Source organism: Cnephaeus nilssonii, assembly GCF_951640355.1.
Source record: "Cnephaeus nilssonii genome assembly, chromosome: 18".
Classification (NCBI taxonomy): domain Eukaryota; kingdom Metazoa; phylum Chordata; class Mammalia; order Chiroptera; family Vespertilionidae; genus Cnephaeus; species Cnephaeus nilssonii.
Window position 1 is genome coordinate 1,724,834 of NC_137089.1, and position 27,729 is coordinate 1,752,562.

The 27,729-nt window shown below is 56.0% G+C and overlaps 1 protein-coding gene across 2 annotated transcripts in view; it reads left to right on the plus strand.

The window, feature by feature from the left end:
- The window catches only part of TRAPPC9 (trafficking protein particle complex subunit 9), a 159,551-nt gene that overhangs the window by 27,207 nt on the left and 104,615 nt on the right, over window positions 1-27,729 (plus strand). For both annotated transcript variants that reach the window (XM_079796072.1, XM_079796073.1), the window contains 9 exons: window positions 4,500-4,643; window positions 11,906-12,032; window positions 14,231-14,376; window positions 16,091-16,176; window positions 20,526-20,652; window positions 21,864-21,996; window positions 23,741-23,904; window positions 24,658-24,810; window positions 26,684-26,808. In XM_079796072.1, coding sequence (XP_079652198.1) covers window positions 4,500-4,643; window positions 11,906-12,032; window positions 14,231-14,376; window positions 16,091-16,176; window positions 20,526-20,652; window positions 21,864-21,996; window positions 23,741-23,904; window positions 24,658-24,810; window positions 26,684-26,808 — 1,205 coding nt within the window. The remainder of the gene's footprint in view (window positions 1-4,499; window positions 4,644-11,905; window positions 12,033-14,230; window positions 14,377-16,090; window positions 16,177-20,525; window positions 20,653-21,863; window positions 21,997-23,740; window positions 23,905-24,657; window positions 24,811-26,683; window positions 26,809-27,729) is intronic.

Here is a 27,729-nt window from a genome sequence, read left to right on the forward strand (position 1 = left end):
GCAGACTGGGTCCAGGGCCAGAGGGTCAGTGTTTTGGCGTGTGGGCCACGTGGTCTCGGTGGCTGCGGACAGGTGTGAGCCACGGAGCTCTATTTACAGAGACAGCGGCGGCCAGTCTGCTGTGTGGACTCTCGTTCGCCATATCCCTGGCTGAGAGCACGTGATATCTAACATTTCCTTTTTTTTTGGCCAAAATTACTTCAAAACATTTCCCCCAAATCCTTTAGAAGGAGGGTCCTGGGCCTAGCAGAGCGCAGGGGGACCGAGTGAGCCGCAGGGCGGGCAGAGGGGCTTGTCAGGGGGCCCTCAGGGAGTGAGGGGACATGGGAGGGGTCAGAGGTCGAGGGACTGGCGAGGGCATGAGGACAGGCTTGCCGAGGCTCCTGTGCCCGGGAGGCCCACTGGGATGAGCTCCCTGACTTCTGTCCTCAGGGCCCCGGGGGAGCTGGAGGCCCAGGGCGAACACTGTCCGGCTCTGTGGCCAAGTGCGTCCCCCTGAATCGGCCTCACATCGGCCCTGCCTGGGCGTGGCTGTGCGGTCTCCCCGGCTGAGCCGGGCCCTGGCTTTCTAACACTTCCCTGGGGCGTGGACACGGGTCTTGGTCGGATGTCGTCCATGACGGGCTCAGGGAGCTGGGGAGCCATTCTGCCCCTGGCCTGTCCCCGGGAGGGCGGCAGGCACGGCTCGGTCCTTGCCTGGTGCTGGACGCGGCGCCGCGTGCTGAGGGTGAACATGTGGCCACATGGACCTGGCTCTCTTCCAGACCCTCGCTCTCACCCAGACAGACAGCAGGACAGATTTCTCCCCTGCCCCTCGCCTGCTCTCCGTTCTCTGATTTCTGTCCCCGGGTCCTCCCGAGAGCCGCCTGCCGAGCACCTGCCGGGGGCTGGCGCGGGGCCGGGCGGCGATGCTGTCCTAGGCGAGGAGTGCAGCGTGCAGGCGCTCCCCCAGCCCGTCCTCCTCGCTCGGCACCCTGCTGGGCGTTTAACCAGCATCTCAGCCCAGGCTTTACCCTCAGGACAGCCTGCCCGGCGGTGGTCACGGGGTGTCCTTAGCTTCCCAGAGCGCCGAGGCCACGTGGTGTTTAACCGACGGCGTCGGGGACCGGAGGACGGCTGCCGGGAGCTGCCTCTGTAACTGGGCCTTCCCGGGCCGGCTGCCGGGAGCTGCCTCTGGAACGGCCTTCCCGGGCCGGCTGCCGGGAGCTGCCTCTGGAACGGCCTTCCCAGGCCGGCTGCCGGAGGTTCTGGCGGCCCCTCCTCCGGAGCGCTCTTCCCTTCGCTTACCCGCTCACTGCCTGGCACCCCGGGTCCCACTCACCCAGTTCAGGGCGGCCCCTCAGCGAGCGCAGCCTCAGTGGACTCACCCCCTCCGTTGGCTCCCGCTCTTCCCTGTCCACCTCCCATAACTCGTAAGTACATTACAAATAAATTGGGGCGTTTCCCCACTATCTCTCCCCTGTCAGGGCCGAGACCCCTGACTCTCACCGTGCCCAGCACGTGGCCGGTGTCCAGCACATACGTGTAATGTGGGAGACACCTCATGAGCAGCTACCGTGCCATATGTTCGTTTACATTTACTGATTAGAGTTTGTTTCTTGATGTAATTTTTGAATCAGGTGAATGGAACGTGTTTCTCCCCGCCTTTTTGTTGAATTTATCGGGGTGACACTGATTAACAAAGTTATACAGGTTTTAGGCCTAATTCCACAGCACGTCATCTGTCACTGTGGTGTGTTCACCACCCAGGTCTGGTCTCCGTCCAGCAATGCCAGCTATCCGCCTTGTCCCCTCCCTCCTGCCCCTCCTGTAATCACCGCACGGAACGTGTTTCTTTTAGAAAGGAAAGCACGTGAGCACACCTCCCGGCGACGAGGCCCTTTAACTTAGCCTCTGTCTCGGGAGGGGACATTCGCCATCATTTTGTGAAAGAGATTCGGGAAGGCAAGATGGTAGGCGAGGGAGATCAAGTAAAGGAGGAAGGGTGAGCGCCAGCTGGATGTGTTCAGAAGAAGGAATCGGAATCCCTCCACGGCCGCCTCCACGACGCCCTGGCCGCTCAGCCTCCCCGGGAGGCCAGAGGAATCGGCAAAGCCCCGCGCCTGTGATGGCAGGTGCACTGATTGCCAGCACCTGAGATGTGTTCTGCCTGTTTCTTGAAATGAGCGCTTTCACTCGCTGCTCCCGAAAGTCCACAGAGCAACACAGATGTGCCGCGTGCGTTGGCCAGCTCTCGTGGCCTGTTGTCCTTTTGGGCTTCTCTGTGTTGCTGTATGTGGAGAGTTTTGATCATTCCTTTTGCTCGGCCTTTTCCTGGGCAATGAGTTCCGTTTCCCCGGGAACTCGTAGGAAGGAGGCAGGCACGGCAGGGGAGTGCTGAAAGGCATAGTTGACGTGATAAACTCGCACGTTGGTGAGCTTCTCAAATACAAGAGTGTGGAGAACTTTATTGCTGGGTCCTCTGTTGCAAATCTGTCTTAAAAATAAAAAGATTTAAGTTTTTATAGGAGAAGCAATTTGACTCACATAGAAATGACAACTCACAACTATTTAGTGTTAAGGAAATTTATACTCCGTCTTACTCATAATTGCCTGTGGTAGGAAGTGGATCATTATCTATTTAAACGAAAATCAGCAAAGTGGTATTTGCCGAGTTCTAAAGTGAGAAAGCCTCCTTCGTACGGTAGTGTTGAGATTATTTAAATTGGATCATTTTGAATTTATGGCAAGGTTAGTCACGACATCAATTTCAGCATCTCAGTCCTTTTGAAAGTGGCTTGTTTTGCTCGGTTGATGTGGCTCAGTGATTGAGTGTTGACCTATGAACTAGGAGGTCACAGTTTGATTCTTGTCAGGACACATGCCCGGGTTGTGGGCTTGATCCCCAGTGTGGGGTGTGCAGGAGGCAGCCGATCAATGATTCTCTGTCGTCTTGATGTTTCTCTCTCTCGCCCTCCCCCTTCCTCTCTGAAATCAATAAAAATATATACTTAAAGGCGCTTGCTTTGCGTCAGTGTTGGGTTCTAGCTTCTGCTGACAACGTGGAAACAACCCAGGGACTTGTCTTTCTCTCGTTGGGCCACATCTGCTTTGTTTATGTCTTTCCCCCTGTTGGTCCTTCGTCGAGGTGTTTTACAGCTGGTCCCAGAGATCCTGTCCTTTCCCCTGCAAAAGTCTGCGTGTCTGTAAAAGGGCGTGTCTCTCAGCAGGCGTCCCATCCGACCCCCAGGCCGGCTAAGTACCAGCTGTGTGCCAGCTTCCTGCCGGGCATCACAGGGCCCGGGGTGGGAAGACAGTCCTGGCTCACAGGGAAGCTAAGGCCAGACAGAAACAAACACGGGAGCTCTCAGGGCCTCACGGAACTCCCACGGGTGGAACTGCGCAGTGCCGTGGGAACACGCAGCAGGGCTGGGCCACCGTGTGGGCAGGACAGAGGGCGAGGAGGCTTCTAGGGGCAGTGAGGGAGGAGCCTCTGATTGGAGCCCTAAGCCCTTTCCCCTAACTTTTCTCCAAGCCCTCGGCCTGCACACACCACGCTGCAGGGTGACCTATTGGGTTGGGTTCCTGGGACCACTGTCTTCTTCACAGAGGATTTGAAGGTGGAGAAAACCTAAGACTAGCAGTTGTTGCCCAAAGGAGAATGGAATGAATCAGTCTGAAGTTCTGTGATCTTAAAGAGGTCCTTTCCACGCCCTGGCCAGTTGCTCAGTGGTTAGAGCGTCGGCCCGGGGACTGACAGGTCCCAGGTTAAATTCTGGTCCAGGGCACGTACCTCAGTTGCAGGCTCAATCCCTGGCTCTGGAAGGGGAGGGGGCAAGTGCAGGAGGCAACCAATCACTGTGTCTCTCTCACATTGATGTTTCTCTAAACTCTGTCTCTCCCCCTCCCTTGCAGTCTCTAAAAAAAAAAAAAATCAATGGAAAAAATATCCTCGGTAAGGATTTAAAAAAAAAAAAAGAGGTCCTTTTCACTAGCTGTGCGAACAGTCCCCCTCCTTTAATGTCACGCACACGGAATCATTTGGAGCGGTGGCCACAAAGTGTGCTGATAACCTTGTTTCTAATTTATCTGCTTTTCTGTACGTTGGTTCTACTTCAGAGAAAACTGTGCTTGTTAATGTCATGTCCTTGGTTGTTGGTAGCAAAGCCCGCCAAATATCAGTATTCTGTTGAAAAAACAAAGAGTATGCCCAGCACTCAAGTACATGCTATCGGAAATGTAATCTTTTCCCAACCTGGTTATAATTATTTCAAAATGGGTTATTTAAAAAATTGTCTCTGCAGAAGAAAGTGTAATGTAAGTTATGTAATGCATGAAAAACAGTACCACTGAGAGTCCATTTCTGGGCGAAGTGAACGGGACGTCTTCTGCCCTGGGAGCGTGACGGTGCAGGCATTGTCTTTGGACCCTCGAGGTTCACACTGTCTATGGACGTGTCTGCCCCGTGCCCGTCCTGCGCTCGTCTCTGACCCTGTGACTCTGTGTGGCTTTGGTGGCAGGCACGCACCGAGGCTGGGCCGCTGTGCAGATGCGCCTGCTTCACGAGCTGGTCTACGCCTCCCGGAGGATGGGGAACCCTGCCCTGTCCGTCAGGCACCTGTCCTTCCTGCTGCAGACCATGCTGGACTTCCTGTCGGATCAAGGTGAGTGCTTCCAGACTCATTTGTTTTTCAAGCAGCGACGCGTGAGAGCTCTCTGGCTGCTGGCGTCCCGGCATGGAATTCTGGCCGAGACCGGTGACTAGCTCCCCACGGCCTGGCGGTGATGGAGGCGCGGTGTCTGCACGGCAGCCAGTCCAGGTGGACTCCTCACCGGGCCTTAGAGTTCAGGGTGCCATCCTGACCCCTGGCACTTGTCCTTTTCCTCGGGTCATGGGCCCATCCTCGGCTGGTGCCACCTTCCTACATTCCTCCCTTCATTTTTTTCCAGGAGCCTGCCTTGGTCACCCTAGACCAGCCTGGGCTCCTCTGAAATGTTCCCCCTTGAGTGGGACGTGCCTGTTGGAGCACTTTTCACCCCTCTGTGTCCATCACTTACCTAATCGACACGCCCCGTGGAGGCTGCCAGCTCTCGGAGGCAGGTGTCCACCTGCTGGTGTCCCGGCCCGTCAGCCAGCGGCGTGCTTGGCTCTCACATGTTGCCAAGTGCATGAATAAGGAATGCTTTTCCTCTTTAAAAAACAACTTGATTGAGATTTAATTCACACACTACACAATTCACCCATTTAAAATGTACACGTTTCTTCCCTTTTTAAAAAAAAATATATTTGCCCTAACTGGTTTGGCTCAGTGGATGGAGCGTCGGCCTGTGGACTCAAGGGTCCTGGGTTCGGTTCCGGTCAAGGGCATGTACCTTGGTTGGGGGCACATACCCAGTGTGGATGTGCAGGAGGCAGCTGATCGATGTTTCTCTCTCATCGATGTTTCTAACTCTCTATCCCTCTCCCTTCTTCTCTGTAAAAAATCAATAAAATATATTAAAAAAATATTTTTTTATTGATTTCAGAGAGGAAGGGAGAGGGAGAGAGATAGAAGCATCAATGATGAGAATCATTGATCGGCTGCCTCTTGCATGCCCCCTTCTGGGGATGGAGCCTGCAACCCGGGCATGTGCGCTGACAGGGAATCGAACCGGGACCTCCTGGTTCATAGGTCAACGCTCACCCACGGAGCCACGCTGGTGGGGCTGTGCCAGTTTCTTAGGACATGCACAGACATGCACCTTGCACCAGAGTCCATTTAAAAGCTCTCCATCACCTCCAAAAGAAGCCCAGCGCCCCAGCGCTCCCAGCAGCACGCGGGCGCACCTGTCGGGCCGGATGCGTTAATATGAAACGCCGCCGTTGGCTTGTGTTTGCTGTTCCTGATAACGCCGTGGTGACCATCCTCAGGTCCTCCGCTTCCCGCGCAGGAGAGATTTTGTCAGGAGCGGGCTTGCGGTCAGCGCTGCGAGCGTTGTCATTGCTGCTGCAGCCCACTGCCAGATGGGCTCTGGAAGGACGTCCTCATGTCCCGCCCGCAGCAGTGCTGCCGATCCATGTGTGCGGCGTTGGCCTCACTGTGTTAATTTGTATTTCCTGGGTAACGTGCAAGGCCGGAGCTGGTTTCCTGTTTGCTTACTAATTGTATCTCTTGTATGTGAAACTCGTTCGCATCTAATGAGTGCCTTCCTGCCTCCTGCCTGTGCGTCTGGGTGAGGGAGGCAGGCCGCGTCCTGGCCGCTGTGCTGGCGAGTCTGTGATGCTCCGAGCTGCCAAGTCAGCGGCTCGCCTGAGGTCTCCCTGGTCATTCAGGGCAACGCCGAGTCTAGGGCCCAGCTTTCAGCCCCGGGCCCAGGGACATGCACACAGCTCAGGGGAAACCGCACGCGGTGCCATACCGCCTGGGGGCGGGCCGCAGGTGGGAGAGTGAGGGTGCCTCCCGAAAGGGCGCACTTGTTTCTGGAATAAAGCTGAGGGTGTCAGGGAACCCCTTTTGAGCATCTGTGACAGGTCCCCTTAGCTTACCGTGACATTTGCAAGTGTTGCTGGAACCCTAAGCAGCAGCTGTGTGTTGCGGAGATTAGCTTCAGCCATCACGTGTGAATCTAACAGCGGGCGAGGCTCCCTACATGTGCCCCACAGCGGCCACTTGGATTTCTTGAACATGCCACGTGTTTGCTTGCTCCCTGGTGGTGGGGTGATGGCATTTTTCATTTCTTGGAAGGAAAAAAGAAACCGCTCATTGAGCTTGGAAAGCGTTTCAGAACAGCCTTCCCTCACAGAGGGCTGTGCTTATGGGAGAGGAAGAAGTGCCCCTTTGACAGTGACAACAAAGCTGTGCAAACTGCCGCATCCGTCAGCGTTCAAAACGCACACGTACACAGAATGCATGCATAACGCACATGTGCACGCTGGCGTCATGCACACGCACACACGCTGCATATGTACACACACATAATGCATGTGTACCGTGAAAGAGGAAGTCCGCTCACACCTGCTAACACGGTGAGGCAGACTGTTAGGACGGCTGCTGTAGGGGGGAGAGGCTGAGCTCAGCCCCGAACACAAGGACAGTGGGGACGTAGAGCCAGCAGCAGCGGGAGGGAGGCGCCGGTGGAAAATTACTGAGCGGAGACATCAGGGCCAGGGGGTTGGGGCCGAGCTGTCCTAACAGGGTCCTTGTGAAGGCGGCCAAGGACTTGGGCCTCAAGGGCGGGATGAGGAAGTGGATCGGATGCCGGGTGATTAGATATCAAGCGTGTGGGGGGGCTTGGTGAACTGATTTAGCGGGTTCTTGCTACAGCTGCCCCAGGCAGGCCAAGGACAGCCGAGGCCGCGGCCCAGTCGGAAAGGGGCTCCGAGGAGCCTGCCTACAGTTGGTGAAGGAGGGGTGTCTCAGTGCTTACACGTGTCCCCACACACATGACCTATGACAGGGGTTTGGCTGTGCGTTCTGTGTGTGCGGCCGGGTCCATAGGCCCTCGGCAGGCAGTTGGGCAGGCAGCCGGGAAGGGATGGTGGGTGTGAAGGCGGCAAGGACCAGCTGGAGCCCGCCAGGCGGAGTGGGACCCCACGGGTGGAGTGGATCATGCCGGCTTCTCAGCCGCTCCCCAGCCCCTAGCCCCCAGCTTTAATGGGGTTCCTGCAGGAGAGGTGGGTGCCCGTGGCTACTGTACCCGCCTGGCCCAGCAGAGGAGAGGCCAGGCCGGATGCCCCCTCCCCGCAGGGTCTGAGCACCCACTGCTCGTCCCTGTGTCTTCAGGTCCCTGGGGCACCAACTCGCTGCTCGGGGAGTGGCTTTCGGCCAGACCGGCCGGGCGCAGCGGGGAAGACCGGGACTTGGGTTTGGGCCTGTCCACCTTCGGGAGGCAGGAGCTCAGTCTGCACTGAGAACAGCATGTGTCTCTTTTCCTTCTCTCTCTGGCATGTTTGATATTTCACTTCTGGTGTTAACACCAGGGGCAACTCTGTGTGTGTTTGCTGTGGCCCGCCCACGCCCACAGGCCTAGATGAGCTAGACAGGAAAATCCCCGACCACGTCCTCCCCCCGCACCCTCCCGCTGGACACCCACTGTCCCGAGAGCCCGTGCTTTCTGAGTGGGAGTGCGTGGTCGCGCTGTGAAGGGAGTCGGGAGGGATGGGGTTGCCCGGTCCTTGCGGACTTTGGGTCCACACGTGGGCAGGTGGCTCTCTGAGCTGTGAGTGCAGTTCAGTGGCGCCTCGGGCTATGAAGGACCATCCTAAGGGCCTAGGAGCGCTGTGCGGGGCAGAGGGAGCAGGAAGAGGCCCAGAGTCTCGCCGGAGGAGGCCTCTCCATGTCCTTCCTATGAATATCGTCGGTCATCTCGCACACGGTGGATCCTGGGCTGGGAGCGAGCAGCGTGAGAGGTGACCTTAGACCTGGGCTCTGTGGTGCTCAGGACAGTGCCCAGCAGGGCTGTGCCGGGGTCAGAGTCACAGGGAGTGCCGGGTGCTCCTGTGCATTGGGCACCGCTGTGCCATTGAACTTGGGCCGCCTGCAGAACAGCGGGCTCGGGCTGGCAGGGGTGCAGCTGGGTGCTGATGACAGCCCCGTGCCCGGCTGAGGTGGGCACCCGTCCTGAGGGGGTGAGAGGGGAGTCTGTCAGCGTGCTCGTCCTGTCACCTCCTTCCTCCCCTTCTTCGTCCCCCTCCTTCCTCCCCTCCTCCCACCTCTCCTTCCTCCCCTCCTCCTTCCCTCCTTCTTCCCTTCCTGCTTCCTCTCTTTCCTTCCCTCCTTCCTTCCTTTACCGTAGGCAGGTGAAAGTGAGAGGGGAGTCTGTCAGCGTGCTCGTCATGTCACCTCCTTCCTCCCTCCTTCCTTCCCCTCCTTCCCTCCTCCCTCCCCTTCTTCCTCCCCTCCTCCTTCCTTCCTTCTTCCCCTCCTCCCTCCCCTCCTTCCTTCCTTCTTCCCCTCCTCCCTCCCCTCCTTCCTCCCCTCCTCCCCTCCTCCCTCCCCTCCTTCCTCCCCTCCTCCCCGACACTACTCCTTCCCCTCCTCCTTCCCCCCTCCTTCATTATCCGTGTGGTTAGGAAGGAAAATGCAGAGAACCACCTGGTCACTGCCCAGGAGTCTCTGCGTCCCTGAGCACCCTGTTCTGTGGGGAGCAGTTTTTCCCAAATCAGATCTGTGACTTGCCACCCAAGGAGGTTTCTCGTGGTTTGTAAAATTATACACATGGAAAGTCATGCCTCGGTGTACGAGCCATGTCCCCTTTAGGTACAGGTTTAGTAAAAGCTTTTATTGTTCCTTAACTAACTAACTTTCACCTGCCTACGGTAAAGATTCTGGAAAATTCGGCTGGCGGTGCGGTGCGTCCACTCTGTGTGAAGCTCGGGAAGGAAATGGCATCAAGGAGACCTGGGCCTCAGGATTCAGACAGGAAATCATTTGTTTTGTGTGGGAAGTGCTTTTATTGAAGAGAAATGCCCGAGGCTGATGGGGAACCTGAGCTTGCTGGTGCCACGCGGCCTCCTGCTGGCCGCAGGATGCGGGCTGTGCTAGAGGCTGGAGGCGTGTGTGAAATCGGCGCTGAGCGTGGCGAGGGGGCGCCCTGGGCAGCGTGGCGAGGGGGCGCCCTGGGCAGCGTGGCGAGGGGGCGCCCTGGGCGGGGCTGGATCCTTCCAGCCTCGGTGTGCTCCTCTGTACAGTGGGGACAACAGGGGCACCCCGCACACGATGTTTCGGGGACTGGTTATGGCGATGACGCATGCAAAGGGCCTGCCCAGGGCCGGCACGTAGCAAGTCCTCTTAAATGCCAGTCGCTGCCGCGCCTGTCGCTCCTAAGCCCGGCACAGGACAGCTGTGGGGACCCCCTCGGCCACAGCGCAGGCCCTCGGCGTTCCTCCTACGCCACAGTCTTTACTCACGTGGAACGTTTAGAAAACCTGCTTGTCCTTACCAGGCTGCTGTGGAAATTCAATCATAACTGTTTGCTTTACTTTACTTTATTATATAAATAATGTATGCTCCTCTTAGAAATCTCGGAAAACGTTAGCAGAGAGGAGGAAGTTATGCGTGGCCTGCGCAGGCAAACACCGTGGCACTGCCGTGTATTTCTGAGTATTGTTTTCTATTCTTTTAAAAATGGGATTATTTTAAAATTGAATTTATTCACAAATATAATTTTGCATCCTGATTTTCCACAGAACATAACAGACGTTTTCCATCTGATGGCAGAGCTTGGTAAACGTCATTTCAGCGGGTGCCTGAGGTGCACCCTGTCCCTGTGCCCCCTCTCCCCTCGCCATGCCGTCCTAACCGGGCGCGCAGACTCTTTCTGAGTGGGCAGCACGTCTTCCTTCTGCGGGCGGCTCCTCCTCCCCCCCCCCCCCCCCCGTCATGGTGCCATCTGGGGTCTCTAGAGATCCTTAGCTTGCTTCGAGGTGGTGCTTTACCTGGGTGATGAGACAGGCAGCCGCTGGCCTGAAAGAATCGCCGTTCATTGTGGCAGATCATGTTTACGTGCTTGAAGAGAAGGAGGGAAACATTTAATCTCCTGCTGTACTTGAATGGCTGCTGATCGGGGCCCCTGAGGTGTCGCTGTGTCAACCAAGTGAGTCACAGGTGCAGGCAGTGCCACGGAGGCGTCAGCGTGGCTGGCTCTGCTGCAGCCCGTCCGCGCTCTGCTGAGGACAGAGGCGCTGGTTCCGGTCCGGGGAGGGCGTGCCCACCTGCTGGCCTGGCAGGTCGCTCATCAGTGTGGCGGTGGCACGTGACCGTTCCGAGCCTCGTCGCTGGACCGAGGAGCTGCCTGGGTGTGTGTGCAGAGTGAAGGAAAGCTGAGCTGGTTTTTCTTGCTGCGTAAGATGTTTAACTGGCTGAGTGTCACGTTCCCCGCGATCTGTGTGTCTGCTGCGTTTTCACTCACTGGGCAATCTGGGCAGCCGTGCGGCCAAACGGAAGAGGCAGAAAGTCGCCCTCGTTTCCCGGGCTCCGTGCTCACGGCTACCAGCCAGTTTCTGATACCTCATCCCACTCGTCCTTGGTCACTCCTGCATGGGAAACAGGCTCGGAAGGTTGGGTGCTTCCCCACGGGCACACAGCAGCCAGGGAGGCCAGCCTTTAGCGGACCAGGTCTGACTGCCTTGCCGTGGGCCTCCCCCGGGGGCCCCGCTACTCTCCTCCCCAGGTCTGTCTGCAGTGACGGGGGAAACAGTGGCCGAGGAGTGGACCCCTAACGCCCCCTTCCTCCCCCAACTTTCTTGATTCTTGTAACAGTGTAGTGACAAGACCGCAGGCACGTGATCTTTGACAAGCCCTCTGCCGTCACGTGGTCTCTGCCTTTTCCTCTGCGACATGCATTTTAGAGCTGGACAGTGCGCTCATGGGGCCGCAGTTACAGTCTGTGAGCGGGTGGTGGACACATCACAGACACAAGCCAGCGCCGTGATGGCCCCTGGGTCCCCTTCCGCCCTCCTGGGCACAGCGGTGGGCGGGTGGGGAAAAAGGTCGTCTCACCAGGCTCCCTTCCGGCATCAGAAACGTAGACCTGAACGTCTTCTCTCGAATATCGTTGTGCAGACGGACGCAGACTCCTGGGCCGGGCCTGGCATGTGCTTGCACTGGTGACGCTGGACGAGTCCTGGCTCAGGAGTAAGGATGCCGGCTTGCACCCGGCCCGCCTGCTGGCTGGCTTGGAAAATGCAATGTGGGGGACAGGAACGTAGTTTCCCTTCACCCGCAGGCCCGAAACGGAGCAGCTGCCCGTGGCCGGCTAAACGCATCCAACAGAGCGTCCGCTTCCTTTTGTCTCTCGCGGTCGCTGCCCCTTTATCGCTGTCAGGAGATGGGGCTCATTGAACTGTCAGGGTGTGGGTTGAGATGTTTACTTTTGCTTAAATAAAGTAAAAGCTTCCCACGTGGACTTGGGCCTCACCTTTGCTTTATTTCTGTTTTCTCTTCAGAAAAGAAAGACGTGACGCAGAGCCTGGAGAGCTACACGTCCAAGTGCCCCGGGACGATGGAGCTCATCACCCTCCCCGACGGCCTCAGCCTGCCGCCCGTGCCCCTCACCAAGCTGCCCATCGTCAGGTAGGACGGCGCACGAGTGCGGGAGGTGCCGCGACGCCGGGGCCCCGGCCTTGGCCCTGGTCGTGAACACAGACCTTTGCACCAGTCTCTATTTGTCGCTGGCTGTCTCTTGTCTCGTCGGACCTCATCAGCACTCCTAGCAAGTGTCAGGGGTGTCCCGGGGATGAGCAGTCATTCCTCCCCGGGTTCAAGCCAAGACGGCCCAACGAAAGTATGAGCACCTGGTTTTATCCCTGCAGGACCTCCCACATGGGCACGCACATAAAGCCAGCCCCAGACTGTTACTGCCCGGACAGTCATGTGGGGGGGGCGGGGGGGTGCACACGGCAGTCACGAATTCCTGAAGGAGCCGTGAGCGGAGTGGAGGTGCCATTGACAGAAAGCCAGTGGGCCTGTCCTTGGCCTGGGGTCGGGGAGCGATGGCTGATGGTGGTGGTTTTTTATGCACCAACATTGAACTCCTTCAACCCGGTGAGAGCTCTGCAGTTAATGAGGCCGTTTTTATCGATGAGGATCAAAACCCTCCAGTCAGAAGGAGCTTCGAGTTGCTTTGAGTGGCTTTGGTGCTTTTAAAACATAAACTCTTAAGTTAATTATACTGTTTGAGGAAGGATTACAGGCATTTATTCAAAAAGGGGCCCGGAGGCCATGCTAGTGAGGGCGGTTTTCCTTGTCAGCGGAAACGGGGCAAAGCCAGCCGCCCCGACACGGCTAGGCTGCGGCTCCCACACCCCGCCCGGTCCTCCGTGGCCCAGCCCATCACCTCCCTCGGGGTGTCTGAAGACAGTGAGACGTGCGCAGCCGCATTCGGGAGTCCGAGGGGTGGTCCCATCACTAGCCTGGCTGGGTTCATGCCCTCCGGCCGTCTCAGCCGTGCGCCGCGGGCTTGGAGGGGTGGGCAGAGGTGGCCGGTTTCCATCATGCCCGTCTGCAGAGCTGTCCACTGGTCTCAGGCGTGTTTCTGCTGGAGTTAGGTCGACGGAGTAAGAGGCAAGGGAGCGAGGTGAGTCCTTTCCTGGTCGCCCCTCTCTGCCCGTTTGGATCACTTTCCTGGTTAGTGCCCCATTGCTTTCACGGCCCCAGTTAGCAGCAGCATGCTGAGGCGTCAGGCTTTAAAATGTCAACAGTCTCTGAAGTCTCTAAAAATACTCCCTGTCTTGGACGTCTTGTCCCTGGGATCCTGCTTTCCCGGTTGGTGGCAGCTTCGAAGAACAAACATACGGTGTCAGTTCTGCAGCGCCTCTTGCTGCATGGACAGTCAGTTTTCCCCGAGGGCACGTTCCCTAAGGAGACATTGCTGCTCAGCTCTGGTTGTGAATGAAAGTCATGGCTGCCCCCTCCTTTACTTGTCTGGCTGACCACGCCCTCCGAATTCCTTTGCATATTTTATTACTAGTTTTTTTCATCCTCACCAGAGGATATTTTTTCATTGATTCTTTTTTTTAACAGAGAGTGAAAGCGAGGGAGGTGGGGGGGGGGGGGGGGGGAGAGAGAGAGAGAGAGAGAGAGAGAGAGAGCCATGTGAGAGAGACAGGTCGACTGGTTGCCTCCCAAAAGCACCCTGACCAGGGCTGGGGTCTAGCCTTCACCGGAACCGACGGGGCAGGTGTGGTGTGTAATGAGGGAGTACATGGAAGTTACATGGAAGTGGTTGCAGGGCCTGATGTGCGCAGGCTCCAGGGTTAGTGCACCTGCGGCTCACGCAGGCTGGTTGATGGGAGCGTGAGCATTGCCGAGCACCCGTCCCAGCGGGGAGAGCAGCGTGAGGTTCAGCCAGGCCGACGGAGACCCAGTCATTCCCTTCAGTAAAGCTATGGTGCTGTTGACCTCCGCATGTGGGCCTGGGGGCGAGCGATCGGGGCTGCCCCTCTGTTTGCTATGTGGGGGCTCGGCAGGAAGGAGAGCGGCAGCGAGGGAGGGAACCTGAGTGGGGCCGCTCGGGTCCTCCCAGCAGGCTGAGGGGCTCACTGCACTCATAGACACGGCTGCCTGGGTCCTCCGACCGCAGGGTCACCGCCCCGTCCTGGGAGGGTCCGGCCACCGCGTGCAGTGCTGCCCGGCCGAATCGGAGCAGTTTCTTTCCCTCAGTTTGTTTGCGGTGGGATGACTGTTCTCCTGACGCAGACTGCGGTGTGGTATTTCCGCCGAAACCCAGCTACCAAGGCAGGTGACGTGTTTCTGTTCCATTGAAACCGCAGGCACGTGAAGCTGCTGAACCTCCCGGCCAGCCTCCGGCCGCAGAAGATGAAGAGCTTGCTGGGCCAGAACGTGTCCGCCAAGAGCCCCTTCATCTACTCGCCCATCATCGCCCACAGCCGGGGCGAGGAGCGGAGCAAGAAGATCGGTAGGACCGTCCTGGCCTTCGAGCTTCGCCGCGCCTGCCCACACGCAACGTGTCGTGCGTAGCCAGGCCTTCACGCGTGTGCAGGCACCTGCGCAGAGCAGTCTCCCCTCTCGGCTTCTCAGTTCGCTGCCTCCGCCGGGCAGTTGCCATAGATCTGTTTTTAAAATCTGTGTCACGAAAGGGGTTGTTGTGGGAGTTGTAGAAGCCAGAGGTCTCTGTTAGCGGAGACGCAGGCAGGCTGCAGCAGGCGATGAGTGGAGTGATGTCCAAGGCCTGGCGTGGCTTGCGAGCCGCGGGGATGGAAGGTTGACTTCCATTCAGGGTGGGGTGCGGGCCCTTGACGCCTGGGCCTGTGCGGCTGCGGGGTCAGCCCCGGGCCGGCCCTGCCTCTGTTTTTTCCTCTCCGTCTTAAGAAATGGTTGAGGCTTCATCTTATGAGAATAATCCTCTGTGCTGCCGTGATCCTCATCAGTGCACGGCGCTGCAGGCGTCCTAGTCCCAGTTTACAGCCGGAAAGTAAGACGGCGAATCTAAATCACCTGCCTGGGTGGCGCTAGGACGCGGCCGAGCTCAGGCCCCAGCCAGGTCGGTGGTGACAGCCAGGGCATCTCCTTTGTCACCTGGCTCCCATCACAGCGAGAAGCAGCTGGCCACCGGGCTGAGGATGCATTCAGTGGGTGAGGCAAGATTTCTCCTGAGATGCAGCAGAGGCTGCAGCCAGAATGCGTGTCAGTGGTTGCAGACCCACAGTAGGAAATGTAGTTTCCATTCTGTGGCTGCTGTCTCTTTGGTAATATGCTCATCAGCTAGGACCTGCCTAGAGGTTTGAAGAATCACGCCTCTTTACGCCACAATGCCAGTCTCCATGGCATTGGGTGTCCATTATACAACTCGCCCATCATACAAGAAGACTCCAAAGGGAGTCTTCTTGTATGATGGGCGAGTTGTATAATGGACACCCCTCTTCTCTTGCCAGCTGTCGGCCAGGCTGCTCTCAGCTCCTCCAGGCCGCTCTTGGGGCTTTGCCACGTGGCCTCCAGAGGCCCTCTCCGGCTTTGACTCTCTTCTTTCAGGAAGGGTTTGGTATGGTCTCTCTTACAGGGCTCACCTGATTAGACCAGGCCCACCCAGGATACTCTCCCTTTTGATTGACCCGAAGTCAACCGATTGGAGGCCTTAGTCAGTCTGCAGAATCCCTTTACCTGTGCTACAGAGCAGAACCTCATCCTCCTGTTCGCACTCGGGAGAGGCTCTCCCAGGGCACCTGCCCAGGCCGGGCGTCACCTCAGAACTCTGCCTCCCACAGGTGGTGCCCTGCAGCCGCCCTGGGAGTGGTCAGGGAGGAGAAGCCACTGTGTTACTGAGGGGAGGGGAGCAAGCCATATGTCACTGAACTGGCCTCGGGCCCGGGAAGCTGTGTGGCTGGCGGCTCCGCGCCCAGCCCGGTGCTGTCGGGACTGGTTTTGTGAGGCTGCATTTGGCTTGATGGCGAGAATCAGCCTCTGCCGACGGCAAGAAATACCTGTCACGTGGCACCCAAGTGGCGGTAGGACCTGCTCTGGTTCCGAGAAAGCCCGTGGGGAAACCAGCTTTGGTTGGTTACCTCATGACGATATTTATGCCCGCTGCTTCGCCGGAGAAAGGAATTTCCAGGGGAAACCATGTTAAATACGCGGAGTACCAACTAACGCATGGCCCCTGTGTGTGTTTCTAGATTTCCAGTGGGTGCAGGGAGATGTGTGCGAAGTGCAGCTGATGGTTTACAACCCCATGCCCTTTGAGCTCCGAGTTGAGAACATGGTATGTATCACCAATCATTCGACCCTGTGGGGCTGGCTGCCAACTTACCATGAAGATGTGTTTTTTACCTAATACCAGGTGTACCGGTTAATAATGCGGATTTTGTCATCAAAGAAAACACGGTAATTTCAAGAGAAACATCAAAAGTGCTTTATTCAAAGTAATGTCCATCCCTAGCTACACATTTCCCCCATCTTTCAGGTAATTTGTGGGTACCGTCCCAATAGAACTTTTCTTGTTTTGAGGCAAACCATTCAGAGACCCAATTTTCCACTTCTTCGTACGTTTTGAAGTGCTGCTCAGAAAGTGCGTATGCCATCGATCGGAACACGTGGGAATCTGAAGGAGCAAGGGCTGGTGAATACGGCGGGTGGGTTTATACTTCCCAGGCAAGATCTTTTAACGTGTCTTTAACTGGTTTTGAAGTGTGTGATGGTGCGTTATCATGAAGCAAAATTATTTTGCCGTGTCTTCTGGCCCATTCTGGTGGTTTTAAGATCAAAGTGTGGTTCAAATTGATTATTTGTTATTGGTAGCAATCAGTATTAATGGTTTCACCTGGTTTTAGAAGCTCATAATACACCACACCTTCCTGATCCCACCAAACGCAGAGCATTGTCTTCTTTCTGAAGCGATTTGGCCTTGCAGTCAATGTTGATGGTTGACCTGGATCAACCCATGATTTTGTGCATTTTGGATTCTCAAAATAAATCCACTTTTCATCGCCAGTCACAATTCGATGCAAAAAAGACTTCCTTTCGTGCCATTGAAGCAACATTTTACTGATGACTTTTCGGTTTTCCATTTGTCTTTCGTTCAGTTGATGTGGCACCCATTTTCCTTCCTTTAAAATCTTTCCCATTCCTTGTAAACAATCGGAAATTGTTTGCTGAGCAACATTTAATCTTTCTGCAAGTTGTTTTTGAGTTTGACACGCATCTTCATCCAATAATGCTTGTAATTGTTGGTCTTCAAACTTTTTCGGTTGACCTGGACGTTCTTTGTCTTTCACATGGAAATCATCACTTTTAAAGTGTTTAAACCAGCGTTCACAAGTGTCTTGAGATGGAGCATGTTCACCATAAGCTTCCCGAAGTATATCGTAACTTTAAGCAGCACTTTTCTTCAAAATAAAGTAATGAATTAAAACTGCCCGCAAATGCTCTCTTTTTGGCACAAAATTTGACATTTTTAAGCGTAAAAATATCTATGATGTTAACACCTTCAGAAAATTTGACATATGAAGTATTGAAGTTTGCTGTCAATACAACAAAATAGCATACATATCAAATTGCATATATATCAACATATGTGTAACTCCACCTATTGAAAAAAGTCCGCATTATTAACTGGTACACCTGGTACTTGAGGACACATCCTGTGCTGTGTCAGGTTTTGTATTTGCTTCGTCAGGGCTGGTCAGCTTCTTGTGAGTGGAGATCACACCTTGTCTTTCCCGAGTCTCTAGTGCCTGGTGCTCGTCGGTGTTTGAATCAGAGGCCCCTCTGATTTGGACACACCTCGCATCTAGTTGCTTGGAAATCAGATTGGAAATCGTCTCCTTGAGGTTTGCGTGCGACGACCACAGGTCACGCTGCTGCTGCATGATGAGGCGACCCAGGCTGAGGGAGAGGGTGACGTCCTCATCACTCCCTGGGCCTTCTCTCAGCCTCGAGGCCCGGGTGCTGGTCCCGTGTGCAGGGCGCTCAAGCTCACAGGGAGCGGTGTCCGTCGGAAGTGCTCGCCTGACTCCATTGTGGGAGGGGGCTTGGTCCTGGCTGTCCAGGCTAATCCCCATGATCCCAGGGCAGAGCCCACTGCGCAGGTCCCCTGTGCGCCGTTCAGAGAGAGGCCTGTGGTGTGACTCCCAGTGACCCACCCGCAAAGGAGGGTTGAGACACTCGGAGTTTTCCGACTCACGCTCAGGGGCCGGGGCAGGTGCTTCGTGCAGGTGTCTGGCTGAGTGCCCATGCCATGGCCAGGCCTCGGGCGGGGCACCGGGACCCGATCCCTGCGGTCATGTGGTCAGTGCTGTGGTGTGGGGGTGCACGAGGGGCCGCAGGACCCCTGTGCAGTCAGGGAGGGATGACGACGGCTCGGCTGAGAGCACCAGGTGAGTCAGAGACCCAGGCGGGCGGGCGCTATTTAGAGTGATGCTTAGGCCTTCAGCACGGGCATCGTTTTCTGAAATCTGGGTGAGTTCTTAGAGCGTCCGCTGCATGTTGACTGACAGTGCTGAGGCTGTTCGAGGCGGGCCTCGAGGGTGCCGCCCCCCGTGGCACAGGAACGGGCTGGCCTACTGCTTGGCTTGTGACCAGGCCTCTCCAGGGACTGTCTGTCTCTTGGCCAAACAGGGAATGATAGTTGTTCAGAGAATCCTCCCCAAAGTGATCAAAGTATCATCTGCCTCCTGCTTTTCCTTATACAGGTTTTATCTTAAAAAATGTAGCTTTTAATAAAAAATTGGGAAGAACAAAGACTAAAATAAAAATTACCACTAGGAGCCTTGGCTGGTGTGGCTCAGCAGTTAGAGTGTCAGCTGGTGCACCACAGGGTCTCGGGTTCTCCCTGTCAAGGGCACGTAGCTGGGTCGCAGGTTCCATCCCCAGCCCAGTTCGGGGTGTGTGCGGGAGGTAACCAATCAATGTGTCTCTCTCCCATCCGCATTTCTCTCTGTCTCTGTCTCCCTCCATTCTACTCTCTCTCTAAAAAAAAAAAAAAAAAAGACACTAGGAGGTAGCCCCCCAGTCATGGTCAGGTTTTAAAAAATTAAGTTATGAAATACCTAAAACATAGGACATGTTACAGGGAATAATAAACACTCACATATCCACCGTCCACATTTAGAAAATGTTAACAGCTGGCCATGTTTGCGTTAGCTATTTTAAGAAGAAACAGAATGCTGCTATATCTCACCTAGAGGCAATAGCCACCTAATTGGTTTCCGCTCCCTCCTGCCCATGACATCTGTTCTGTACATGGCTGGATCATTTCACTCTTCTGCTCCAAACCTGGCTCAGGTGTGCTCACTGCCACTGGAGTGTCTCCTGGGTGCTTTCTGTAGACAGAGGTAGGACAATTGTGCATGCATGTACAATAGACACGAACTTCCATATGTACCTATGTGCACATACACACAGACACGCACATGTATCAACACACATGTACACACAGACACACATGCCCACACATGTATGTACACACAGCCATGCATGCACATATGTGCCTACATGCATGCGCACACAGACATGAATATCTACATGTATCTACCTGTATGTATGTCCATATGTGCCTACATGCATGCCCCTGCATATGTGTACATAGACTCATGCCCGTATGCACAGTACAAACACACATTTCATAAATCCCCACTTCACAGTGGTACCTCCAGCTCTAATCCGTCTCCATAAGTCCTCTCTTGCCTTCCTCCATTCCACACCTGTGTCCCTTCTTCCAGCGTGAGGACTCGGCTCACAATATCATCACGTTCTTCTAGGCCAGTGGTCAGCAAACTCATTAATCAACAGAGCCAAATATCAACAGTACAACGATTGAAATTTCTCTTGAGAGTCAAATTTTTTAAACTTAAACTTCTAATACCACTTCTTCAAAATAGACTCGCCCAGGCCGTGGTGTTTTGTGGAAGAGCCACACTCAAGGGGCCAAAGAGCCGCATGTGGCTCGCGAGCCGCGGTTTGCTGAGCACTGTTCTAGGCTATTACAGAAATACCTTTCCTTTTTTAAAATGACGACTTGGCCACTTCGCTAAATGCACTTACTAGTTTTTTCAGTTGGATTCCATAGGGTTTTCTGTGGCCACAGTTTTTTGTGTGTGTGTGAATAACTGTCCGTGTGCCTTTTACTTCCTTTCCTTGCCTTATTGCACTGGGGCGTGTCTGTTACAATGCTGGGCAGTCCAGAGCTGACATCCTGCATAGTTTCCAGTCGTGGGGCAGCTCCTTCAGGCCAGGGACTCGGTCTCGTTCACTGTCAAGCGTGTGCCTGGTACTTAGGGAAATGAGCTGATGATTCATAGACTCTGGATGATATATTTCCACGCTTGGTGTTTTTTTCGCTTGTGTTTACATTCCCATTTGGCAAAACAACAAAACCAAGTAAGGATAGAAAAATGGCCGTCGGGGCTAATACCGAGAGGGCTTTGTTCAGGCGCACACGCTGCTTCCATTCCCGGCTGTTTCGTGTGAACGCGCTTTCGCCGCCTCCACGGCCTCTGAGCTCTGAGAGCCTTTCCCTGGGCCGGCCCGCCCGTGGCCGCACCCCGCTCTCTGGAGCTGAGCGGGGTTGTGGGTCTGGGCCGCACTTATTCATGTCGCCGCCCCTTGTTCCAGGGGCTCCTCACGAGTGGAGTGGAGTTCGAGTCTCTTCCTGCGGCACTTTCCCTCCCGGCCGAGTCTGGTCTTTACCCAGTGACGCTCGTCGGGGTCCCCCAGACGACGGGGACGATTTCCGTGAATGGTAAGGGGAATTTCTCTCCGATTCCCGTCGGGTAGGACAGCCGGCCGCTCTGTTGCCCTGCCTCACGGAGGCCTGTCACCCGTCAGCAGCATCCTAGTCCCAACCACCAGGCATTGCTTCATTTCGTTACATAGGGAACGTTGTTTATAACACTACCTCAAAATTTTAGGAGCCATTCTATTTATTTTATTTTTTATTTTTAAATAAATTTTTATTGATTTCAGAGCGGGAGAGATAGAGGCATAAATGATGAAAGAGAGAATCATCGATTGGCTGCCTCCTGCACGCACCCTACTGGGGATCAAGCTCACAACCCAGACATGTGCCCTGACCGGGAATTGAACCATGACCTCCTGGTTCATAGGTCGACGCTCAATCACTGAGCCACGCTGGCTGGGCTCAAAAGCCATTTTACTTATTTATTTATTTTTAAATATATTTTTATTGATTTCAGAGAGGAAGGGAGAGGGAGAGAGAGAAACATCAGTGATAAGAGAGAATCATTGATCGCCTGCCTCCTGCATGCCTCCTACTGGGGATCGGGCCCACAACCTGGGCATGTGCCCTTGACTGGAATTGAACCCGGGACCCTTCAGTCCCCAGGCCTATGCTCTATCCACTGAACCAAACCGGCTAGGGCGTCAAAAGCCATTTTAAAGCTTGAACAGTTCCAAGGGCTTATGTAACCGAGGGAGTTTTCTCTTTTGTCGTGGAAGTCGTGCTGCTCGTAGGTTGTCCTTCCTGTCCACAAGCAGCAGGTGGCCGTCTCGTGTGGCGGTGATGACAGTAATGGGCTCTGGAGCTTATGGAATCCTTTTCAAATACTTAAGTCACGTTATGTCCTGGAAAGGAATGCTGGCTCTCACTCGCACTTCACAGACAACTACATTTGAAAAGCACACCAGGAAAGGGACAGATATCATTACATTGTGCAGATCCCCGCGTACAGAGACCTCACATGCACATGTTCCCTGGGGCGTGGGCAGCCTGGTAAGGTGGGCGCGCAGGTGCTGCGATTAGCTCCGCCTCCAGGGGGAGCCGAGGGGCCCGTGGGTGGGGCTGGCCCGTGGGCGGGGCTGGCCCGTGGGCGGGGCTGGCCCGTGGGTGGGGCTGGCGGGTGACGGGCCTGAACCTCAGCTTGGTTTGCACTGTTCCCACTGCGGGGGCTGCCCTCAGGCCTGAGCCTGGAAGCCCCTCCTCTTGTCTCCCAGGTTACCACACCACTGTCTTCGGCGTCTTCAGCGACTGTTTGCTGGACAACCTCCCGGGAGTAAAGACCAGTGGCTCCACAGTGGAAGTCATTCCTGCTCTGCCCAGACTGCAGATCAGCACGTCTCTGCCCAGGTAGACGCCGCAGAGCAGGTGCCGGCCCCGGACAGCACGTGGCACGGAGGCAGATGGCTCAGCGTGTGCCGCTCCGTGTGCACCTCTCAGGGGCACCCGGATCCTGAGTCAGGCTCCGACTTTGCGACCAGAGTGTGGGCCAGGGCTGTGTCAGGACAGCAGGGAGCGATGGGCTCTGTGACAGCGAACGGAGACGCGGAAGCGTTCCTCACCCAGAGCAGACAGCGTGCAATTAGCCGCTGCAGTCACAGTTCCTGTGAAATCTAGTGAGGGGTGGGCACAAGTAGGTTAGATGACCAGCGTCATTACCTAGAATATAAACCCCTAAGTAAGGACGAAAGGTAACAGCAATAAGAACGCTCATAAGCCCTAGCCAGTGTGGCTCAGTGGATAGAGCGTCGGCCTGCGGACCAAAGGCTCCTGGGTTCAGTTCGGGTTGAGGGCACGTACCTCGGTTGCAGGCTCCTTCTTGGCCCCGGTCAGGGCACGTGCAGGAGACAACCAATCGATGTGTTTCTCTTACATCAATGTTTCTCTCTTTCCCTCTCTCTCCCACTCTCTCTGAAATCAACGAAAACATATCCTTGGGTGAGATGAACAACAACAACAACAAAGATATAATACAAATAAACGATACAGTAATTAATAGTAATATAAGAATAAACTTGGCATTTTGTGTACTCCCAACTGCAAACCCACTTTTGCCAACCCCTGTACATATTAATGACATTATAGGCAGTGGGATAGATTACTTTTTGCATAAGCACATAACATAAGCTAAACACATTTACTTCAATGACGTCAGAAGGCACGTCGTAAAAAGTATCTCAGAATCCCATCGCCATTCATGTCCTTGCTCTTGGAACTTGGGATTGTCTCCATTTTTGCTCTTACGGAGAATGTTGACCCTTTTGGCTGTTTTTGTAAGATGTGTCTTGGTATTTTCTGAAATGTCCTAAAAGCTCCCTCACACATGTCGTGGTCACTGTGCTGGACGCTGGGCGCAGGCCTGGCACACCAGCCCTGTCCTTGCCCAGGCAGTTCCAGTGCCGCGGGGAGATGGACAGGGAGCAGCAGTCCCAGGGCGCTGTCCTCAGGACGCTGACAGGGCTGGGGGCACAGGGCTGCGGGAGTCCTTCCAGGAGGGGTAAGGGAGGAGGAGTTAGCGGGTGAGTGGCGGACAGGAGGGTTTTCTCGCTGAGGGAGCAGCCTGAGAGACCAGAGGCAGGAGGAGCATTGCGTGAGTGAGCTCAGAAGGGATCCTGGAACTAACTGTAAGAGCTAAAGGTGTAAAACGTCTAGAAGAAAGTTTTCGTGATCTCGGGTTAGGCAAAGAGTTCTGCTATTGACATCAAGAGCAAATTCTGTATCCGGGCTGGAACCAGAGGCCCTGGGCCGGGCATGACTGGTCCGTGAGCCCAACTCGTTCAAGCGCCGGCTTCTCCCTGCACAGCGAGCTGTGAGACCTGCACTGGCTAAAGCCCTCTTTGCTGTGCTTTGGGCCAGACAGTGGGGATTGAAGCTCCCTGTGGCGCGTATAAACCACACTCGGGTCTGCCCGGTCCTCTGTGGCCGATTCACCCTCCTGTTCCTGGTGGTGGAGCTGAGTTCCCTGTTTGAAGCCCGGATTTCCTGTCCCCAGTTCTGAAATTCTAAGTGCGGTGACATGAATACTTCTAAAATGCTTTGGTTTTCTTTTCTTCTTCCTTTTTACGATGTATTATTGTTATTACCATTATCTTAGGTCTGCACACTCCTTGCAACCTGCCTCTGGTGACGAAATATCCACGCATGTGTCCGTCCAGCTTTACAATGGAGAGACGCAGCAGCTTGTCATCAAGTTGGAGAACATCGGAGTGGAGCCCTTGGAGAAGCTGGAGGTCACCTCCAGAGTCCTCGCCTCCAAAGGTGGGTGCTCCCGGCAGGTTTGCCCTCAGCAGTGTTACCGTCTCTGTTCGCAGAAGACACGCGTTTCTGTGCCGTGTTCAGAGCATCTGAAAGCTTCTCCCTCTCTCTGATGCCCTCGGGAACGTGGTGTTCTAGTCACGTGTGAGGAGCGCACGCAGGAGGCTAATGGAGCAGAGGACGCGCCCTGTCCCCCGCCTTTCTGTCGGAGACCCTCAGGAAGCATTCTTGAGCCAATGAATGCAGGGGCGTTCGCAGGCTCAGAAGTGTCCACCTGGCCCCACCTGTCGCCTGCAGCCAGGGTTTCCTGAGTGGGGCTAGCGCCTGGAGCCCATGCACCCTCTGACAGGCTCTCCGTGGGCCACTGAACTCGGCAGGCCGAGGCACGGGGCATCTCCATGAGTGCGCTGGAGGGGTGGACTCCGGCAGCGTGAGCCATTACCACGCGTGTGCATGTATGAGCGTGTGCCAGGCACTCTCCTTGTAGAAAATCACAGGGAGCCGCTCAGTGGTTGCAAAAGTGACTTGGCTTCAAGCTTGGCGCCTCACTCCTCCTCACTCACACACCCAGGCGATGGCCTCCCAGCACCCAGGACCCTGGCACTTTCTTGATCCTTTGATCTGTCACATTTGAAGTGGTTTGCGTTTTGCTTGGCTTTCTGAGAATGCATCAGAACTTCCCAGGGGGATTCGCGAGCCTCCTGTCGCCTCCGCCACGCTATCGCCATCGCCATTGCACTGCTGTTGTCCTTGCAGAAAAGCTGTACGGCGACTTCCTGAGCTGGAAGCTGGAGGAAGCCCTGGCCCAGTTTCCCCTGCAGCCCGGCCAGGTGGCCACGCTCACCGTCAGCGTCCAGGTGAAGCTGGACTTCTCGTGCCAGGAGAACCTCCTCCAAGACCTCAGCGACGGTGAGCGCCTCCCGTTCCCGTGGCCCCCGCGGTCCCGGGAGCCCGCGCTGCCGCCCTTGCTTGTCACTCACTCCCCCAGGCTGCTTGAGCCGCCTGGGCGCCTCGTTACCCGAGTGAGCTCCCGTGTATCTGAGAGCCGCACGGGGCTTCTCGGTTCAAGCTCTTGGTTCACACCCTTCACTGTGCTGTGCTCGGGGGCCAGGAGGGCATCCTGAGCTGGTGGAGTGAGGGAACGGCGTTCTTCAAGTTCACCTGCTGGGATCTAACTAGCGGGGACGACGAAGCTCTCCCTCAGAGTCTGGTGATTTCTACGCGGCCTCGGAGTCTAGAGAACATGGGACTTTATATTTGGGACTATCTGATTACGGATAAGATCCCATGGATTAATTATGTCAGATTATGAAGCGTGCGTTCAGACATTCATGTGGCGGCATTGAGGGTGTATTCGTTAGCTCTGCCGTAACCAAGGACCACGACAGCGTGGCTGTACAACAGAAACTTGTTTCTCACGGCTCTGGAGGCTGGGCGTCTGGGAGCAGGGGCTGGACGGCTGGGTTCTGGTGAGGGGCCTTCTGGCCTGCAGACGCCTGCCTGACCCCCCCATGCGCTCACGTGGCGGAGAGAGCACTCTGGCGTCTGTTGTAAGGGCACCAGCGTGTGGGCTTAGGCCCCACGCAGGACCCCCTTTAGCCTCAGGGAGCAGCAGGTCCAGAGGCCCGACCCTCGCTAGGGAAGTGGGTTTTCCCTTCAGAGGCTAGATGTCTCTCCTGCCCTCTGGAACTGAACTTGGTCTCCCAGCCAGCCTCTCCCAGCCTTCCCTGCGTGCTAGGGAAGTGACGCGGTCAAGTCCAACTTGAGAGACTAGGTTAGTTATGGGTTTTGTCTTACTAATTCATTTACTCACTACTTGCTGAGGGCTCATGTCACGTGCCAGCTGCGGTGGGGGATCCAGAAGTGGGAGTGACGAGGACTCTGCCTTCATGGAGTTTGTAGTCCGAAGGAGTCAGAGACACACACACATCGCTGGAGTAATTGTAGCGGGTTTGTGGGATGCTTGCGGTGCCGGGCACTGATACGTACTGTATATGTGCGACTCATTCATGCTTCCGGACGGTCCCATGGTCCGTGTACTCCCGCTGCTCCCGCTCTGGGGATGAGGCTCTTCAGGCTCCAAGAGGGACTTGGCCGAGGCCTTTCAGTCGGATGGTGGAGAGGCTGGGAGTCAGGCCTCCAGGGCCTGCTCTCCACCCACGTCCCTGGCAGCAGCTTGTGCTCCTGGGTCTGGACTGCAGGCAGGGAGCGGGTCCTGGGGTCACACGTTGCAGGGGAGTATTACAGGGGAGCATTACGGGGGAGCATTAAAGGGGAGCATTACGGAAGAGGATGCCTGTGACCGGAGACAGAGACCCCGGGCGGAGGGGGGACAGAGGGGAGAGTTTTGGTGGAAGTGCCTGATCCAGGAGCAGGACCGACAGGACTCCGAGCCGGCCGTGGTCCCTGTGAGGCTGCGCTGTTCCCAGTCTGCCCTTCCCTTCGTGTGTCATCCTTTGGGGTCCCACCCAAAGAGTTCCGGGACTCAGCGTCCGTGTCCTGCCTCCTTGGGGGACACTCAACGCCAGGGTTGTCCCCACCTGGCCCTGCGACTCCGTCAGAGGCCCTGCTCACACCCTGGGCCTCTGGGTCCAGGTCTCTCTGGAACCTGCAGGCCCCTCTGGGGAACTTGGTGCTGGGGAACCTTTCCAGCTACGGGTGTGGGTGCTCGTTCCCGGGGCGTCACCAGAGGCTGGCTGTCCCCTCTTCCTGTTCATTTCTGACCGAGAGCTCCTCCCTCCACCCAGCTGCCCTCTCACTTCCCTCCGTCCTCACCTTTCAGATGGGATCAGCGTGACCGGCTTCCCCCTGAGCAGCCCCTTCCGCCAAGTCGTGAGGCCGCGCGTGGAGAGCAAGGCCGCGAACCCGCCCGAGGGCAGCAAGCCTGGGGACCCGAGCCACACGAAGGTGAGCTGGCCCCGCACGCGTGCCGCTGGCCAGAGGGTCGGCGCCGGCTCCTCCGAGCCTTCCGGAGGCCGGGTCCTGGGTGTTTCTCCAAAGGGCAGGCGCGTGGGCGTGCGGCAGTGGTGTGTTGGTGGACCGTGTTTGTGGAATGTGGTTTCTCGGTGCTCCTCTCGCCGGCGTGGGAAGCAGGCTCCGTGGGCCGGCGTGCTCCAACCGTGGTGTTGCTGACTCGCTTCCATGAAATCTGGGAATGGGGGGTTCAGCCAAGGCGGGCCCTGAGTGGAGTAGGCTGTGTCCTGCCTCTTCTTCATTTGAAAAACGTATTTATTGCATTATCATTCCCAGTTCAGATGCTGATCCCGTAAACTTCTCTTATTTCCTTGGCACCTCCTCCCCCTCATTGGTTTCCAGACACTTGGGCAGCCAGAGGCACGTGCAGTAGCAGGTGGGTGCAGTGCGAGGTTGGGGTGCGTGGGGGCCTCCGGACAAGCAGAGGGGGTCATGTCCGGCGAGCTCCTGCGTCTGAACTGGAGCGTGGGTCTTGGGTCGCAGGGTCAGATTTAAAATCCCGGGGCCTCGCCCTTCCTGCTGTCTGGGTGATGGTGGCGGTGTATGAGTTTCCTGCAGTTGGGAGTTGCGTGTTTGACCTATACTAATAAAGGGTAATGTGCTAATTAGACCGGGTCGACCAGACATCTTCTGGACGTCCGACTTCCTTACAGACAAAGCCCCGGTGGCGGGGGCTGAGGCAGAGGCAGAGGCAGTTAGGGGCGACCAGGCCAACAGGGGGGCAGTTAGAGGGCGGCCAGGCCGGCAGGGGGGCAATCGGGGCAGCCAGACCAGCAGGGGGGCGATTAGGGGGCGACCAGGCCGGCAAGCAGAGACAGTTAGGGGCAATCAGGCAGGCGCGCGATTAGGAGCCAG